This window comes from Dama dama, chromosome X (assembly GCF_033118175.1).
Source record: "Dama dama isolate Ldn47 chromosome X, ASM3311817v1, whole genome shotgun sequence".
Classification (NCBI taxonomy): domain Eukaryota; kingdom Metazoa; phylum Chordata; class Mammalia; order Artiodactyla; family Cervidae; genus Dama; species Dama dama.
The window spans coordinates 99,135,839-99,153,854 of record NC_083714.1 but is presented as its reverse complement, the minus strand read 5'-3'; the positions used below and the strand labels follow the sequence as shown (position 1 = coordinate 99,153,854).

The 18,016-nt window shown below is 47.7% G+C and overlaps 1 protein-coding gene and 1 non-coding gene across 2 annotated transcripts; both read left to right on the top strand.

Annotated features, from left to right (window-relative positions):
- The first annotated feature begins 2,488 nt into the window (after positions 1-2,488).
- On the top strand, positions 2,489-2,562 carry TRNAE-UUC (transfer RNA glutamic acid (anticodon UUC)). The gene has a single exon. It is a non-coding gene; the product is annotated as a tRNA-Glu (tRNA).
- A 7,768-nt stretch (positions 2,563-10,330) lies between these two features.
- WAS (WASP actin nucleation promoting factor) lies at positions 10,331-17,608 on the top strand. Its single transcript, XM_061136255.1, has 12 exons — positions 10,331-10,494; positions 10,854-10,994; positions 12,123-12,209; positions 12,313-12,415; positions 12,520-12,561; positions 12,655-12,708; positions 13,501-13,675; positions 14,658-14,700; positions 14,904-15,057; positions 15,265-15,677; positions 15,937-16,051; positions 17,301-17,608. Exons 1-12 carry the CDS (start codon positions 10,363-10,365, stop codon positions 17,354-17,356), a joined length of 1,515 nt encoding a protein of 504 aa, XP_060992238.1. The 5' UTR covers positions 10,331-10,362; the 3' UTR covers positions 17,357-17,608.
- The last annotated feature ends 408 nt before the right edge of the window (positions 17,609-18,016 follow it).

Below are 18,016 nucleotides of genomic sequence, written 5' to 3'. Positions count from 1 at the left end.
AAACATAGCAGCTTTGAATTACAACAGTGTATTTGCTCACAATCCTGTAGGTAGGCAATTTGAGCTGGGATCAGCTGGTGGTTCCACTCTTGGACTTCCCTCTGCTCAACCATGTTGCTGCAGTGAACTGGAGGATAGGCTGGACTGGAAGTTTCAATGGCCTTGATCACATGTCCAGCGTTGCTGCCAGCTGTCAGTGGGGGTGCTTTGATTCTCTGTCCACTCCCTGTTATTCTCCAGACCAGCTTCCTCACGCAGAGGGCTCAGCGCAGCGTTGCACTAGGGCCCAGACAGATGCTGCAAGGTCACTTGAGGCCTAGGCTCTAGATTTCACGTGATGGCAGTTCTGTTGCATGCTGTTGGCCAAAGCACAGCTCAAGGGGTGAGGAAATAGATTCCACCTCTGAATGGGGAGGTGCAAAGTCCCATTGCCAGAGGACATAACAACAGACAAGGGAAGAATGTTGGCAGCCATCTGTGTTTATCTGCTTGGGCTATCATAATGGAGTACCATGGACTAGTTGACTTAAACAGCAGAAATATATTTTCTCAGTTCTGGAGGTTGGAAGTCCAATATTAAGATGTTGGCAGTTTTGGTTCCTGAGGCCTCTCTCCTTGAAAGGCTGCTTCCTTTAATGATGGCTGCCTCTTCACTGTGCCCTCACGTGGCCTTTTCTCTGTGTATATGCATCTCTGATGTCTCTCCCTCTTCTTATAAAAACACCAGTTCTATTGGATTAGGGTCCCATTAAGATTACATTTAACCTTAATTACCTTCTTAAAGGCCCCATCTCCAAATACAGTCACACTAGGGGAAATCAGTCCTGAATATTCATTGGAAGGACTGATGTTGAAGCTGAAGCTCCAATACTTTGGCCACCTGATGGGAAGAACTGACTCATTGGAAAAGACCTTGATGCTGGGAAAGATTGAAGGCAGGAGGAGAAGGGCACGACAGAGGATGAGATGGTTGGATGGCATCACTGACTCAATGGAGATGAGTTTGAGTAGACTCTGGGAGTTGGTGATGGGCAGGGAGGCCTGGTGTGCTGTGGTCCATGGGGTAGCGAAGAGTCGGACATGACTGAGTGACTGAACTGAACTGAACTGAGTGCCAAAGCACACAGGACCTTCAGGAGTATCACAGATAGAACTTTATGGAGGGAGGAGAGATTCTGTTAAGTAGCTGGTCTCACTCATTGTAAATATCTGGCACTGCTATAATTATTTTATTATTAAAAATTTACACAAAAAGTTCATCTATCTTTGATAAGACTATTACTAGTTATTAGGAAAAAACTTTGAAAAGATTAGTGTTTTTCTCTTTTTTTAATCCCTGCCCCCCACAGTGTCCTGGGCCTACAACTTGCCACCGCATTCCACTTGCCCCCACACCCAGCTGCCTAAGTATTTTTAAACATTGACAAATTACCTTTCAGTTATAAATCAAAGAAAATTAAAAAGCTTTATTTCTTTAAAAGATTTAGTGGGGACTTACCTGGCAGTCCAGTGGTTAAGACTCCATGCTTCCACTGTAGGGTATGTGGGTTCAATCCCTGGTGGCAGAATTAAGATCCCACATGCCATGCATGGCAGCCAAAAAACAACAACAAAAAAAAGATTTTGCTTTGATTTCAAAAGACCATTGTTGGTAATGAATAACTTTTTAAAGCTTCCTGTCCAACTTCTAACACACAAGCTATGCTAACACTATGCATATGTGCGTTTTTATCGCCCAATTTTCTGAACGCCCTGTTGATCATAAGATTGTAAACACACACATTGGGTTCTTCCATAGTTGCCAAACTTAGCCAATTAAATAAAAAACAAAAGCTTTTCTCTTCAAGTTGCTGTAGTCAAGGTATAAATGAGTTGATAATGATGGAATTGGAAAAATTAAAGGGCTATACACATAGTGCATGCTATATTTTTGGAGTTTTTTTTTTAATAAAAAAGCATTTTATTTTATTCAAATAGGCTCATCCTTTTATTCATAAGCTAAAGATCTCTGTCTTCTTTAATTATATCACTTTGGGGTATATTTTTGTAATATAAACTATATAGTTTATTACATGTTGGGTTATACCATTATTGCAAGATCCTAAACAAAGACAATGCACCTGTCACTAACTATGGACCCTGAGTGGAGATACTAAATTGAAGTACATATATTACAAATCCAGCCACCATCAGAAAGAAGCATTCAGGGATGACCAAGTGCCCACACTTCAACCAACCCTTTCATTTGTTCTACCCAGCACCCCAAACACCCATACACACACTTAAAATAACAATCTTTCTAGGATCAGAACAGATACAAAGGCCAGCTTGTGTTTTCAGCAGTGGAGGCAGTTGTGGACATAGACTTAGAGTTTCCAAGCAAATTAAGGGAAATTTGTCCTATTTGGTGAAAGCAGAGGACTCAAAGCTCAGCCTTCCTAAAAGTGGGAACACTATGTAAAATTAGCAACAGTCTTCTCCTTGGAATTCCTCTGTGGTCCAGTGGCTAGGACTCTGCACTTTCACTGCTGAGGGCCCAGGTTCAATCCCTGGTCAGGGAATCCTGCAAGCCACTCAGTGCAGCAAAAAAAAAAAATAAATTAATAAAAAAACATAAAAACAGTCCCCTTCTCTTTCAGCATGTGACTGACCAAGAGCAGTGAACTGGGGCCTCACTACTCCATCTATATCATCCATATCTATACCCTTATGAACCATGTATTTATTTATAGATATTATATATGTTTATAATGTATGTAACTTAGTGACTAAACCACCAACCTATATTTATATTTTAATTTATATGTGTGCATGCATGCTCAGTCATGTCTGATTCTTTGAGACCCCATGGCTCACCAGGCTCTGCTGTCCATGGTATTTTCCAGGCAAGATACTGGAGTGGGTTGTCATTTCCTCCTCCAAGGGAATCTTGCCCACTCAGGAATTGAACCCACGTGTCCTGCGTCTCCTGCATTGGCAGGTGGATTCTTTACCACTGTGCCACCTGGGAAGCCCTTAATTTACATATATAATATAAAAATTGCAGAGTTTAAAGTAGGTAACTGGCTATACTGCCTATGATGTATATTAAATAACACGTCAATCGTAGCAATCCTGTCCTGTCTGAGAAGGCCTAATGCTCCAAAACCATCACTTTGCACATTGAATACTGTGTAAAGTGTATTCTCTTAAACACCTTTTGTCAGAAGCCTTGCTGTTAGGGCTTTCAACTGCTGTAAACTTGTTGCTGAAACTCGGCCTCTGTTCACCGGTGCCAGATAGGAACAAGGAGACAGAGTTTTGGGTGAAGTAGGAAAGAATAGCTTTTTATTGCTTTGCCAGGCAAAGGGGGCCACAGTGGGCTAATGCCCTGAACACCCTGTGAGCCAGCCTGGAGAGGGTAGTAAGGAGTTCTATAGTGTTCAAGGAGCAGGGCATGATCAACTCGTGGACGGTTCTTGGATTGGTTGGCATCAAGGTGACATTTCAAGCATTATCAACTTTCTGGTTTCAGCCAGTCTGGGGTCTGTGTCCTTGCGGTCAGCGGTTTTCATCTGGTGGGGGGTGGGGTGGGGTGTCTGTTTCCTGTAAAAACAACTTAGGAATGTGTATCAGGCCTTTATCTATGTCCTTCAGGGAACTGGGAGTTCGGGTGATTCTGTTATGTGGCAGAATTATAGTCTAAATTGTTACCAGTTCCTTAGCCCAACAGCTATCCTTTGTTTCTAAATCTTCACATTTCCCAATCATTGACTCAAGTCAGCATTTTACTTTAAAAGACAAGGCCACAGAGGCTTGAACACAGTTTCAAACTTTGTATCGGTTTTGTCAGGAGTAAAGTTAATGATTTTGGTACATCATATTCAAAGACTACAAGATGTCACTCTGCAATTTATAGTCTTGGGAGAGCCAGACACCCCCCTGTACCCATCCCACTGTGGCAGGATTTAATTTTATTAAAATAACTTCTGAGAGTTTTCCTAAACTCATAGAACGTTTTCTATTTTGAGTAAACTAGAGAATAAAGGGTTGCAGAAACACTTGGCACACACACTTAAAACCCTGAAAGTAAAAGTCACTCAGTCGTGTCCGTGTGACCCCATGAACTATACAGTCCATGGAATTCTCTAGGCCAGAATACTGGAGTGGGTAGCCCTTCCCTTCTCCAGGGGATCTTCCCAACGCAGGGATCGAAACCGGGTCTCCCACATTGCAGGAGGATTCTTTACCAACGGAGCTACTTAAGGAAGCCCACCCAAAACCCTAGTGGGTGAGTTACAGAATCTACGATTGTATCACCCAGTACAGCAGGCGTCCTGATGTGTGATCTTACTAACCCTCCAGCAGTAAACACCACCTTCTACACTTGAGCAATCTGAACCTCTGGGGCGGTATTCAAACCCACCACCCGAAATCCTCAAAGCCGCCTTAAATGGCTCGGCACACTGGTCTGGCATCCACTGCGCATGTCCCTGAACCATGACCAATGGGAGCCCCGAGCGCGGGAGCGGAGGCGGGGCCATGTTATTCTCTGAACCCGTGCAGCTTCAAAGAATAGCAAGGACGAGAATTCGGTCATCGACCAATCAGAGCCCGTAGCGGTCCTGCTCGCCCCACCCGTAAGCCAATTGCCAGCTCCGATGCATTCCGGCTATGAAATAAAGGAATGGAGCGGGTGGTGAAAGTAGTTAAGATGGCTGATATGAGAGAGGCTGAGGCTGGGACACCAGAGAGAGGCTTGCCCAAAGTGGGTGAGAATCAGGAGATCTTGGGACTAGCAGGATTGCGACACTCCACTCTCCATTAGGGAACGAGGCAGCCACCGTATCCCTCCCCCACAAGCAAAATGGTATGTTGCAAGACGGCCACCCTCTCCACAGTGGTACGATCCTGGACGGACTGCTCCATTTTGCGTTCCTCCCCTTTCCCGTAGTCGTCCATTCCAGACTGCAGCGCTATCCCCCCTGGGCTCACACTGTCAAGGTGTGGGCGACCCTTGGGACCCACTGACCAGAAGGTGGACTGTCTTAAGAGTCTCACACAGACTCGGTTGTGGACCCTTCTGGTGTCACTGAGTGGGAAATAGACAGTTGGGGTCACAGATCGGGGTAGGGATTAGGAAGTACCCATTTAGGGAGAGTTGGTGGTGATTCTGAGGCTGTGATCAGTGTAGGGACTAGGAGGGGACCTTTGGCTGCCTGGCTGGTCCGAGATGAGTAGCGCAAACCTAGAAGGGAAGGAGAGAGCTGACTGGTGCTGTGTTTTCCCATGCAGGTGAGAGGAGTAGGCAGGAAACGTGGTGGGTGGGACCTCCGAGGTTAATGGGGAAGGGCCTTGGAAGAGTGTGACTGGGCCCACACAATGGATCTCCGAGATGGGCTTTGCAGCACGGAAAAATAGGGAAAGGACAGAGAGAAGGTGGCCATGTGCTGGGTCTCTAAATATCCACCAATGGCGGTGGGACTTGAATGTCTAATGGAGGAGGGTGAGAAGAGGATTGGAGCAGGAGTGGGGAGAATGCTAGGCTGAGGGAAGGATGGTGCCTTTATCCAAGTTATTCACCCATTTCATGAAAACAAACAACGCATAATTATAACATGTTAAGCTCTGTCCTCGTCACTTGACATGAATTATCTCATTTAAATCTTCACAACAGTCTTAACTGCTATTGTTATCCACTTTATGGATGAGAGAACTAAGGCACTGAGAGGTTACCAGACCTTAAGCAGCTGATAAGTGCCAGAGCCAGGTTGTAAGGCTAGAGAATCTGGCTGTATCCACTGAGCAGTTCTTATCTCTACAGGCGTCTCTGCTTTTCTGTGCATGCCCTGTCCTCACTCAACCCCAACCAGGACTAGAAATCAGCCCCTCTCCTAAAACATCCCTTTGGCTGTAGCATCAGTGAACAGTGTAGACATCTCTGTGGGAGGGTCTGGCTCTTGCACACTCGAAGCTGTTTTTCTTCCCTCCCCCCAGGCAGGGAGGTGAAGAGAGGAGGGGGGTGGGCAGTGGGAAGAGGGCAATAAGTCACAGCATAGGTAACTAGACCATATAGTGATTATTCAACAGATACTGATTGAGCTTCTGCTTGCAGGGTCTTGTGCTAGGTGGTGGGGATATGGCAGTGAACAAGACAGACAAGAGTCTGGTTCCTGCCTGCCCTAGGAGTGTGTTTTGGGAATTCCTGGTAGGCAGACTTTGATTATCACAATGATGGGTATGTTTTGGCATTGAACAGGCAAGGGCCTGAGATGCTGGGGGATGGCCCCACACCACCAAGACTTGTAACATCTATGAATGTCATTCTAGGGTGGTAAAAAGAGGCTTCCCAAAATGTTTCTTATGGAAAGGGTGCATTGTATCCGAGGGTTGGGAACTGCTGTTTCCTTAAGCTAGTCCCAGGAAACACCCCTCAGTCAAGGGTAGGGAGGACCACAAGGGGCAGGAAGGAAAGGGGAGAAGGACCAGGGTGTGGAAGAAAACCCTCATGTCTTCTCACTGACGGTGTCTTATTACCTACTCAGGACTTAGGCATGGCAATGGGGATCTTTAAGCAATATCGGATGCCCCTGCTCCCCCTGCCTTGAGACCTCCCTGGCGGTTCAGTGGTTAAGACTTCACTTTCCAGTGGAGGGGGTGCAGGTTCAATCCTTGGTTGGGGACCTAAGATCCCACATGCCTCTTGGCCAAAAAACCAAAACATAAAAAACAGAGGCAATATTGTAACAAATTCAAAAAGACTTTTTAAATGGTCCACATTAAATCTTAAAAAAAAAAAAGCAATATCCCCTCAAAATAAAGTAAAATATGCACAAGATATAAACAGGAAATATCTCTTCATCTGGGGATCCCTGGGAGTTTGGCAGAGTTTGGGGTTGATGGGAGAGCATCAGGTGGGTTCAAGTCATTGGGCTTATGGTTCTTGGGGGTTCCTGGGTATTCACTGGATTACTGAGAAGTAAGTTAGAACGTCTGCTGCCGTGGGCTGACTTGTGTGGTAAGTATTCAATCCACTTTCCTGCTGGGAACAACTGGAAAAGCTTGATTAGGGTTTTTTTTTAATCTATTTGAAGTCCCAGGTGAGCAAATTACCTTTGAGGTCATCACCTCACCAAATACTGTCATCCAGTGCAGAGAAGCAAGCGTTGAAGGGAACACATAACAGTAAAATAAACCAGATTCCAATTATTAATGCAGGCCAACAGAGCAATTCAATAATCTGAATAAGATTTAAAATGATCATAAAATGCTTAATGAATCACTGTATTCCAGACTGAGGAAACTCATTGTATTAGGGACAAAAGTAATAAAAATAAATCTACCTAGGTTTTTTATTTGGAGAAAAATACAAAATTTAAACTTGTCTGCTCCTTAGAAGTAAGAACATGAAATATACAACTTTTACATATTAATTTACAAAATCACCAGCAAATGTAGCAGAGGTTTAAAACCTCCTGAAATAGACTTAAAGGGGACAGATCTAGGAGCAGAGAAAGAAGGAAAACAAAAGACCAAAGTAGCAGAAGAATCGGAGAAGGCAATGGTAACCCACTCCAGTACTCTTGCCTGGAAACTCCCATGGACGGAGGAGCCTGGTAGGCTGCAGTCCATGGGGTCGCGAAGAGTTGACAGGACTGAGCAACTTCACTTTCATTTTTCACTTTCATGCATTGGAGAAGGAAATGGCAACCCACTCCACGGTTCTTGCCTGGAGAATCCCAAGGACGGAGGAACCTGGTAGGCTGCCTTCTATGGGGTCGCACAGAGTCGGACATGACTGAAGCGACTTAGCAGCAGCAGCAGCAGAAGAAGAAGAATTTCATCCCAGGCCTCATGTGACATTTTAGAGTTTAGGAACCATTTCTCACAAAACTGGCCTCAGCTTCAACTCTCACAAGCTGTATGACCTCGGGCAACTTAGCTAAGCTACTCTGGGCCACTGCTTCCCTATCAGTAAAATGGAAACAGCTGAAGCTCTCACCTCCTGGGGTCGTCTGTGCATGTGAAATAAGTACATAAGTGTGAGGCACTTAGAAAAATATCAGAAAACACTAAATCATATTAGATATGAATCCCTCACTCATTCCTTCAAGAAACATTTATTGAGTGTCTAGTTTGTGCCTGGCACACAGTGAGAGCTCAACAAACAATGTCAACATGAGTGAACGCAGTGACTTTCTAAGGAAAAAACAGGTGCTTGCCCTAGTGAACAAGCTGGAAGGGATTCCAGACCAGGAGGTATGAAACTGCCCAGTGACTTGGAAGCACCATATGCTGGTTGGTGAGCAGAGAAAGGAGGGAGGGAGGTTGGAATTGCCACACTGGAAGTGGCTTTGATGGTGCTTCCCTGGCGGCTCAGATGGTAAAGAATCCACCTGCGATGCAGGAGACCCAGGTTCGATCCCTGGATCAGGAATATCACCTGGAGAAGGGAATGGCTACCCACTCCAGTATTCTTGCCTGGAGAATTCCATGGACAGAGGAGCCTGGCTGGCTACAGTCCATGAATGGGATTGCAGAGTTGGACACGACTGAGCAACTAACACAAGTGTGTTTGAGCCTTGGCTTAGAAGAGAAGCTTGGCACCTGCAGGCATGGGAGCCATACAGGTTTCCAGGTAGGACTGTGGGTCCCAAGTTGACATGTGCTGTTTCCCTTCAGGTATATGGGAATGCCAGACACACCCCAGATTTGCTTAGCTCCCCTCAAGCTGCTGTATGTGTACCTGAAAACTTCACATCTCCAAATGGGAAATAGGTCAGGGAGGGGTGGGGACCAAGCTGCCATTCTCTTGGGGAAACAGTCTGTCAAAGTTCGAGCTATGCAAGCCCTCCAATGCCCCGATTCCCCTCCTGAGAGTGTGTTTGCCTATTTGGACCAGGAGATGCATATAGGAGCGAACAAGGCAGCGTTGCTGCCAACCACAAAAGCCAGAAACAGCTCAGATATCTGTTAACAGGAGAATATGAATAAACAAATTGTCTAGTAACACAATGTGGGCTTCCCTGGTGGTTCAGTGGTAAAGAATCTGCCTGCAATGTCTCCTGCAGGAGATGCTGGTTCAATCCCTGTTGGAGTTGGGAAGATCCCCTGGAGGAGGGCATGGCAACCCACTCCAGTATTCTTGCCTGGAGAATCCCATGGACAGAGGAGCCTAGCAGGCTACAGTCCAAGGGGTCACAAAGAGTCAGACACAACTGAATCGACTTAGCATGCACATGCACGCATAGTAACACAACAGAATGCTATATAGCAGTAACAATTACTGCTACAGGCAAATATGAATCTTAGTAACAGAGCAGGCTGTGTGGCATCTTGATGAAAAGTGCACACTAACCAACCTGCCTGGCATGCTAGCTCGGAGCTACTGGGGAAATTATTTAACCACTCTGGGCCTCAGTTTCCCTCCATCAAATGGTAAAAATAGTGTATGTCCCCCAGGCCAATAGGAGGATTTATATAAGTCAATATTTACAAAGAGGTCAGAAGAGTGCCTGGCACACATGTTCAGTGCTACATGAATGTTTGTTAGATAAAAATAGAATGTTGAGGGACTTCCCTGGTGGTCCAGTGGTTAAGAATCTGCCTTCCAATGCAGGAGATGCGAGTCTGATCCCTGGTTGAAGAACTCAGATCTGACATGCCAAGGGGCAACTAAGCACTCGCATCACAAGAGAATCCCAAACACAAGGAGAAGCCCTTGTGCTGCAACAAGAGAAGCCCGTGTACCGCAAAGAGCCTAAATAAGTAAATAAAACATAGAATATTGAGTGGGGGTAAAGACAAGACTCCAAAGATTACACACTTTCAAAAGTTCAGAAGCAACAGCAGTTAAATGAGATGGTGTGGTAGGGATGGGGAAGTTGAGCCAGGTGTGAGCGAGTTGGGGTCTCAGGAGAGAGGTGGGGTCCCAGGTGCTTGCTATGTAATTAAAGGAAAAGCTTTAGTGCAATAACCCTTCAGCACCAGAGCCTTGGACCTTGGGCCCAGACTAACTGGATGCTTTGGGGAGGAAGAAGGCCGCTCAGCCCATGACTGCCCCCCGTGGCACTGCAGAAATGCTGCAGTGGCCTATCCCTCACTGCCAGCCAACCAGAGGGAGGAGGGTCCAAGCAAGTCAGAGGGAGATGGGCCCCAGAGAATAAGAAAGGAGGACAAAAGCTGGTCCAAATGGTGGATCTAACCAGTCAAATGGAGGAGGGCCCCAGTCTAAGGGAGGAGGAGGCCAGGCCTACTGAGGGGCCCCTAGAGGACTTGTTTCCCTTGTGGTTTTTTGCACTTCCTGTTCCCCCGCTCACTGCGGAAGTTCCTCTTCTTACCCTGCACTCAGCCCAGCCGGAGAGGACAAGGGCAGGAGGCACCATGAGTGGGGGCCCTTCGGGAGGCAGGCCTGGGGGCCGCGGAGGACAAGGGGGTCAGCAGAACATCCCGTCCACCCTCCTCCAGGACCATGAGAACCAACAACTCTTTGAGATGCTCGGACGGAAGTGCTGGGTGAGCTGGGGATCTTCTGGCCCTCCCTGTCTTCCTCTCCTCCTCTTCTCCTCCTCCTCCTCTTCGTCCTCTTCATCTTCCCCATCCTCTCCCTCTCCTCCTTTCCTCCCCTTCCTCTCTCCTCATCTTTCCCATCCTCCTCTCCTTCTCCTCCTCTTCCTCTCCATCATCTCCTCTCAGAATCCACTTACCCCCATTCACCAATCCCAGGAAGAACTCAATGTTCATTCACTTTCACTCTGGTTGTGGCTCTTCCTTTGGAGCCATGATGGCCACAGGCAAGAAAGGACCAGGTCTGGTTCCCAGACCCTCTGGCTCCCCCTGACTGGATTCCAACGAGTCCTACTCTCCCCTCCCAGACGCTGGCCACTGCGGTTGTTCAGCTGTACCTGGCGCTGCCCCCTGGAGCTGAGCACTGGACCAAGGGACACTGTGGGGCTGTGTGCTTCGTGAAGGATAACCCCAAGAAGTCTTACTTCATCCGCCTTTATGGCCTTCAGGTGATCCCCACCCCCCCCCCCCACTGGACAGACAACCCAGTTTTCAACCCATAAACCCAGATTTGTGTCCATAACCCAGAGCCCTTAGATCAGTGAACCCCCTGAGCCCCAGAACCAAAGACTTCATCTAGATGCCAACCTTTGGTTTGTCTTTCTAAACCTGTGATGACTGACCCCAGAGTCTTCGTGTCAAGATCTACAACCCCCAATATTAGTATACCCCCTAAATCTAATCTGTTCCACAAACTATACACACACACACACACACACACACACACACACACACACACACGTATATACATTCCATATTTTTACCTGAACCTCATATCTATTCGAAACTCCACATTTTAGGTCTCAGAAACCTCCCATCAGTACTCCTGAACTCCGGAATAAAGCCATAAATATGTCCCACAAATCCCAAACCTAAGTATGCCATTGAATCTTCCACCCCAAATCTGTCCTTTTAAGCCCACAGCATTGGATCCCAGAACTCCTATATGAAAACTCCTAATCACCTAAATATTGAGATAGCTCCTAAGTCAAAAACCTATTCCACAAACACTTAACCTAAATTCTCCAAGCATAAACCCCAAATTCATCCCACTAAACTGATATAGATCCAATAGAACCACATCAAGATCCCAGGGTCAAAAAATATTGACCAAACTCCTAATTTATAACTCTGCTCTACAAAGCTCAAACTGGCTCAACCCCCTCCAAAAAACCTTCCCAAGTGTGTATGTCTGAACCTCAAATCTCAATCCCAACTCCTAATACTGGAACCCTACCCACCCTAATGAAGGCCCCCATAAAAGGGGGGGGGGGCATTTGGGACAGATTCTCTGAATGGACTCAGTTTCCTAGAACTAGAGTCCAAAATCCTCAAACTCAAGCCCTCATATTCCACATCTGGACCCCAAATCCAAGTTTCTCGCTGAAGGGTCTGACTCCCATACTGTATCCTAATCCCCCACATCTGACTCCTAGATTCCCAGCTCTCCAGTTCTGAGCTGGAAATCTCTAAATCAGATTCTGGGGCCCCAAATTTGTATACCACACTCCCTATCTGGAAAACAGAGGCCCGCCACCCAGGGTGTGCCTCGGTGCCAGTGTGCTCCCCCTCTCCAGGCTGGCCGGCTGCTGTGGGAACAGGAGCTGTACTCACAGCTGGTCTACTCTGCTCCCACCCCCTTTTTCCACACCTTTGCTGGAGATGTAAGTGACCACCTAAACCCTGGGCCTCAGTTGGGGTGCAAGGAGGAGAGGGGAAAGGTGTGGGGGGGGTCTGGAAGGCAGCTGACCCCCCAGGCATGTGCAGGACTGCCAAGCGGGGCTGAACTTTGCAGACGAGGGCGAGGCCCAGGCCTTCCGGAACCTGGTGCTGGAGAAGATACAAAAACGGAATCAGAGGCAAAGCGGGGGTAAGGAGGCCTTGGGGAAGGGAAAGAGGTTGAGCAGAAGTGAGGGCAAGAGTGGGGAGCTGGAAAAGCCCCTCTCCTGATTTTGATTTCCTGTCTCTCCACAGACAGGCGCCAGCTCCCGCCTCCACCAGCACCAGTCAGTGAAGGTGAGTCCTCTAGTGCAAGGAGCAGTAATAAGGGGCTAGCGCAGAAAACTGAGGCAGGGTTGTGATAGTTCTCTATCCATTCCATCTTCCCAGAGAGAAGAGGAGGGCTCCCACCCCTGCCCCCGCACCCAGGTGGAGACCAAGGGGGTGAGTGCTGAATCTTCCCTGTGTCTCTGGGTGGGCAGGTGTCACCAGCCCCAGAGACACTGGGCTGGCTGCTGGGCCTGTGGGGAAAATGGGTGACTGGGCCATTGACCCATTTACCTACCAACCAGAGCATAAGAGTTAGAGACAGGAAGATGGTTGGGGGAATCAGTGTGTTAGATGGTCATGGAAGGAGTGGGGGAATGAATAGATACACAGGTGGGGCGTAGGTAGATAAATGAGTAGATGGGTGGGTGCAGTGATAAGTAGGTGAATGAATAGGTGGATAGACATGTGGGTGGATGGATTGGTGGTGGACAGATGGTTAAATGAGGGCATGAATTGATGGAAGGATGTAGATGTACAGGTGGGTGTATAGATGTAGGTGAATGGGTATGTGGGTGAATGGATGAATAGATGGATGGATGATTGAGTAAATTAATGAATGAGTGATGGAATGAATTCAACAGTGAATAAATGAATAAGTGACAAAATTTCAGTCAGTGGAGAAAGCAATGATTGAATGAGTGAATGAATAATTTAACAAATTATTCAATGAGCCAGTGAATAAATGAGTCAATACTTAGGTGTGAGTAAATTAATTAATGAATCAGTGAATGTATGGATGGTGTGCAGGACTTACCCACCCACTTCTCCATAAACCTGCTTGGACCCCTCACCCACTCCTTCCATGATCATCTAACACACATTCCCCCAACCATCTTCCTGTCTAACTCTTATGCTCTGGTTGGTAGGTAAATGGGTCAATAGCCCAGTCACCCATTTTCCCCACAGGCCCAGCAGCCAGCCCAGTGTCTCTGGGGCTGGTGACAGTGGACATCCAGAACCCAGACATCACGAATTCACGATACCGTTCGCTCCCACCACCTGGGCCTGGCCCAAGTGATAAGAAACGCTCAGGGAAGAAAAAGATCAACAAGTCTGATATTGGTGCACCCAGTGGATTCAAGTGAGAACCTCTCTCCAGTGGGCCCATGGATCCTGGGGGTGGGGGAGCAGATGAGCAGGTGGATAGGAGGAGAGCTGAGTGAATGGAAGGATGGAAAAATGTATGGGTAGGTGAGAGAGTAGGCAGATGAGTGGATGGGTGGCGGGGGAGTGCAAAGCTAGGACTATGGAGAGATACCAAAGGCATCAAGATTGCAAATTTTACAGAGGCAGTCACTCTCCACCACATCACCCAACTATAATCCATGACTCCAAGAGTGAGTGCCTCCTTAAATTTTGCTCCCTTGGCATTTCACTCAACCTAGTCCCTCCCTGGTTGGGCTGGTGGGTGAATGGATGGATGGGTAGATAGATAGATGGATGAATGAATGAATGGTTGGGTTGGAGAATGAATGGATGGGTAAATGGGAAGTGGGTAGGTAGATGGGTGGGTGAGTGGATGAGTATGTGGACAGAATGATATACAGGCCAATGGGCTCATATACAAGGTGGATGGGGATGGATAGGTTGCCACATATGTGGATGAAGGACAATTCAGTAGCTACAAAGAAGTGTGTGATTGAATGGGTAGTCAAGTGAGTGAATGAATGGAAAGATGGGCATATGGGTAGATGGATGGGTGGATGAACAAGTGTGGGTTAGGACAGATTGGTGGACAAATGGGTAAATAAATGTGTGTGGACAGATGAGTGGGGAAACAAATATATATAGATCAGTGGCCTGACAGGTGAATGTGAACGGCTAGGTGGACAAATAGATGGGTGGATGGATGGTGGAAAGAGGGATGGGCAGACAGATGGGCATCACAAACTGTGAACCCTCTTTAGTTCCATAACTGCTACTCTCACTCATTCATTCACTTAAGACTCATTAATTCTGGCTCCTGAGAGTCCCTCTGGGCAGGGGAGGGCAAGAGAGCTTCACTAGGAAGGGAGGGAAGGAACGGCCATGGCGCTTCATTGGGGTCTCCTCACCTCCTTCAGACATGTCAGCCACGTGGGGTGGGACCCCCAGAATGGATTTGACGTGAGTAACTCCAGAGTCCCCTGGACTCCACTCAACTCCTGCCTACCCTTCCATAGTCCACAGCTCCAGATTTACCCCCCAGACCCCATCCTTCCCACCCTCCTCTCAGATCCCTCTCTGGGGTGGACCCCCTGATAATCTGTGCCCCTCCCCTCCCCACCTTATTCCCCGACCTTTGCCGGGGCCTTTTTCCTCCTGGGAAGGTGAACAACCTGGACCCAGATCTGCGGAGCCTGTTCTCAAAGGCGGGAATCAGTGATGCCCAGCTCACCGATGCTGAGACCTCCAAATTTATCTATGACTTCATTGAGAACCAGGGTGGGATGGAAGCTGTGCGGAAGGAGATGAGGCGCCAGGGTGAGCCCCCCCTTTCTGGACACCCTTTTCTTCTCCAACCCTGGTCGCTGATTTCTAAGAGATACATTGCAGGCTCTCGGTCCTCATAGAAACCCCTATACTGCTTGAATCGGGAGTTGGTTGGTTGGGGTACCCATTTTACAAGTAAGCAAACCTGAGGCTCTGAAGAAAACTATAATAACAGCTATATGTTGTCTTTCCCCTCAGAGCCACTTCCACCGCCCCCACCGCCATCCCGAGGAGGGAACCAGCTCCCCCGGCCCCCAACTGTGGGGAGTAACAAGGGTCGCTCTGGGCCTCTGCCCCCTGTACCTTCGGGAGGTGCTCCTCCCCCACCAACTCCCCGGGGACCCCCACCCCCGGGCCGAGGGGGCCCTCCGCCACCACCCCCTCCAGCCACTGGACGCTCTGCGCTACCGCCCCCTCCACCCTCCGGAGCTGGGGGTGGACCGCCCATGCCTCCGCCACCACCGCCACCACCACCGCCACCACCCAGCTCTGGAGATGGACCAATCCCCCCCCCACCCCCTCCTTCTCTGGGGCTTGTGGGGGGCCCGGCCCCTGGTGGGGGTCGGGGGGCACTTTTGGATCAAATCCGGCAGGGAATTCAGCTGAACAAGGTGAGGACCAGTGTGATGGAGCACTGGGGAACTGGGACTCTGGGGTGTGCTGTGCAAGTGAGGATGGCAGGGGGCTGGGGCTGAGAGTGATGGGGGTCCCACGATTTGGGGGTTCACTGATAGGGTTGGGAGGTTGGTGGGGAGAGGTGAGTTTCAAGGCAACTAGAGTATGTGGGAGGAGAAAGAATGATGAAGGGGTGGGGAGAAGTGCTCCTCTCATAGGCCCTGAGCCCTCTTTGCTGCATCCTTCTTGCTGCAGACCCCTGGGGCCCCAGAGAGCTCAGCACTGCAGCCACCACCTCAGAGCTCAGAGGGGCTGGTGGGTGCCCTGATGCACGTGATGCAGAAGAGAAGCAAAGCCATCCATTCCTCTGGTGAGAGTGCGTCCCCGCTGTGAGCCTACCATTCAGAGCCCATCCTGCCAGGACCTGTGGCCCTGGTTCCCAGCTAGTGTTGACCTAAAAACACCCCCAACAGCCACCAGCAATTAGTCCCATCTGTTGATGAGAGAATGAACATGAATCTGTAGCAGTCTCCTTTTTTGACAGTGTTAACTGTCATTATGTAACAGTAATATGATTAACTCTCATTGACAATATTAACATTAATCCCATATGTTCAATAGTATTAACATTAACCCACTATGTGATGATAATATTATAAAGAACCCCTTCTTTGACACTAATATTAACTCTAATGTCATGTGTCAAAAGATTAACTCATTAAGTGACAATATTATAACTAATTCAATCTTTTACAATAGTGTTAAAGTTAGTCCCTTGATGTGTCAACAACATTGTCATTATATGAGAATTATATGAGGATACTATTATCTCAGGGCTTCCCAGGTGGCTCAGTGATAAAGAATCTGCCTGCTAATGCAGGAGACACAGGACACATGGGTTCGATCCCTGGATCAGGAGGAACCCCTGGAGGAGGAAATGGCAACCCACTCCAGTATTCTTGCCCAGAAAATCCTATGGACAGAGGAGCCTGGTGTGCTACAGTCCAAAGGGTCACAAAGAGTTGGACACAACTGAGCAGAGCAGAGAAAGAGAGAGTATTAGCCTCAACCTACTGTGTGACAATAATATAAAGTTCAGCTTTGACAATAATACTGACATCAACCCTGGAGTCTGTTCACAGATCAATAGGAATCCATTATATGCCAGAATTATAACAAACCTTATCTTTTGACCATGACATCATCACTAACCCCATTCTGTGTCAACAATGTTAACATTAACCCACTATGAAAAAACAACATTGTAACTTCCTCCACCTTTGCTAATATTTAAATCCACTCCATTGAGTGACAAGCCTGTTAAAAGTAACCCTTTGTGTGGCAACAATATCCCACTAACCACACATTTTTGATAATAATATTAACCTCGACTCCAACTAGTACCTAGACTCCAGCTATAGTCCCTATCTTGCCCCTAACTCTCCCTCCTCTTAGGAGGTCCCTTTATCCAACACACAAACCTCAGATCTAACTTCCAATTGGGAGATCTCAGGCCCCAGGGTTTAGTAATCCCAACCTCCCAGACCCTAGTAACTCCTCTCTCCAGGGCTTTTGAACCCTCCTACCCATCCTGAGTTCCACTCTCTCTCTCCCTCCAGACGAAGGGGAGGACCAGGCCGGTGATGATGACGATGATGATGAATGGGACGACTGAATCACCACCACCTCCGCTGTTCTGTGCTGGACTCCCCTGGCAGCCCTCCTTGCCACCCTCCACTTAACTTCCAGGCCCCCAAGCCCCATTTCTTTCCCACCCCCCCTCCAATGCTGTTATCTCTGACTGGCCTCCTCCCACACACACTCACCCTAGCAATAGCCAAGGACCTTTTTATATAAAATGTCTCAGTTCTCCTCATTCAAGGATTTTTAAACAAAAATAAAATAACTGTCTTTTTGTTTCTTTAAATCTCAGTTTCTTTACCTACCAAATATGAGAATTTGGGGTCCTTTTCCCCCAAAGTCCCTTTTACTCCCATTTCATTTGTTTCGCCTTACATATATATATTTATTCATTCATTTGTTCCCTTGGTCATTTAGTCTGTATTTCTTTGTTTCCTTCTGCCCTTCCTTCTTTCCACAGATATTTATTGCCAGGCACTACCTTGGGGGCTGGGGATAAAGCAATGAGAAACAAACAACAAAAGTTCTTGGTCTTGTGAGGTCAACATTCTCAGGCAGGAGATAGACAAGAAACAAGGAATTAAGTAAAAACAAAAAGAGTTACAGATTGTGGTAAGAGCTATGTTGTGCTGAGGGGAAGTGATGGTAAGATGGAGAGTTCAGGGAAAGCCACTTGGAGGAGGTGACAGTTATG

Excerpts from the sequence above, each read along its gene's own strand:
- WAS (XM_061136255.1), top strand. The coding sequence starts at position 10,363 with ATGAGTGGGGGCCCTTCGGGAGGCAGGCCTGGGGGCCGCGGAGGACAA. Across the intron at positions 10,495-10,853 it reads TGCTCGGACGGAAGTGCTGG|ACGCTGGCCACTGCGGTTGT; the intron begins GTGAGCTGGGGA and ends CTCCCCTCCCAG. Across the intron at positions 12,709-13,500 it reads CCCAGGTGGAGACCAAGGGG|GCCCAGCAGCCAGCCCAGTG; the intron begins GTGAGTGCTGAA and ends TTTTCCCCACAG.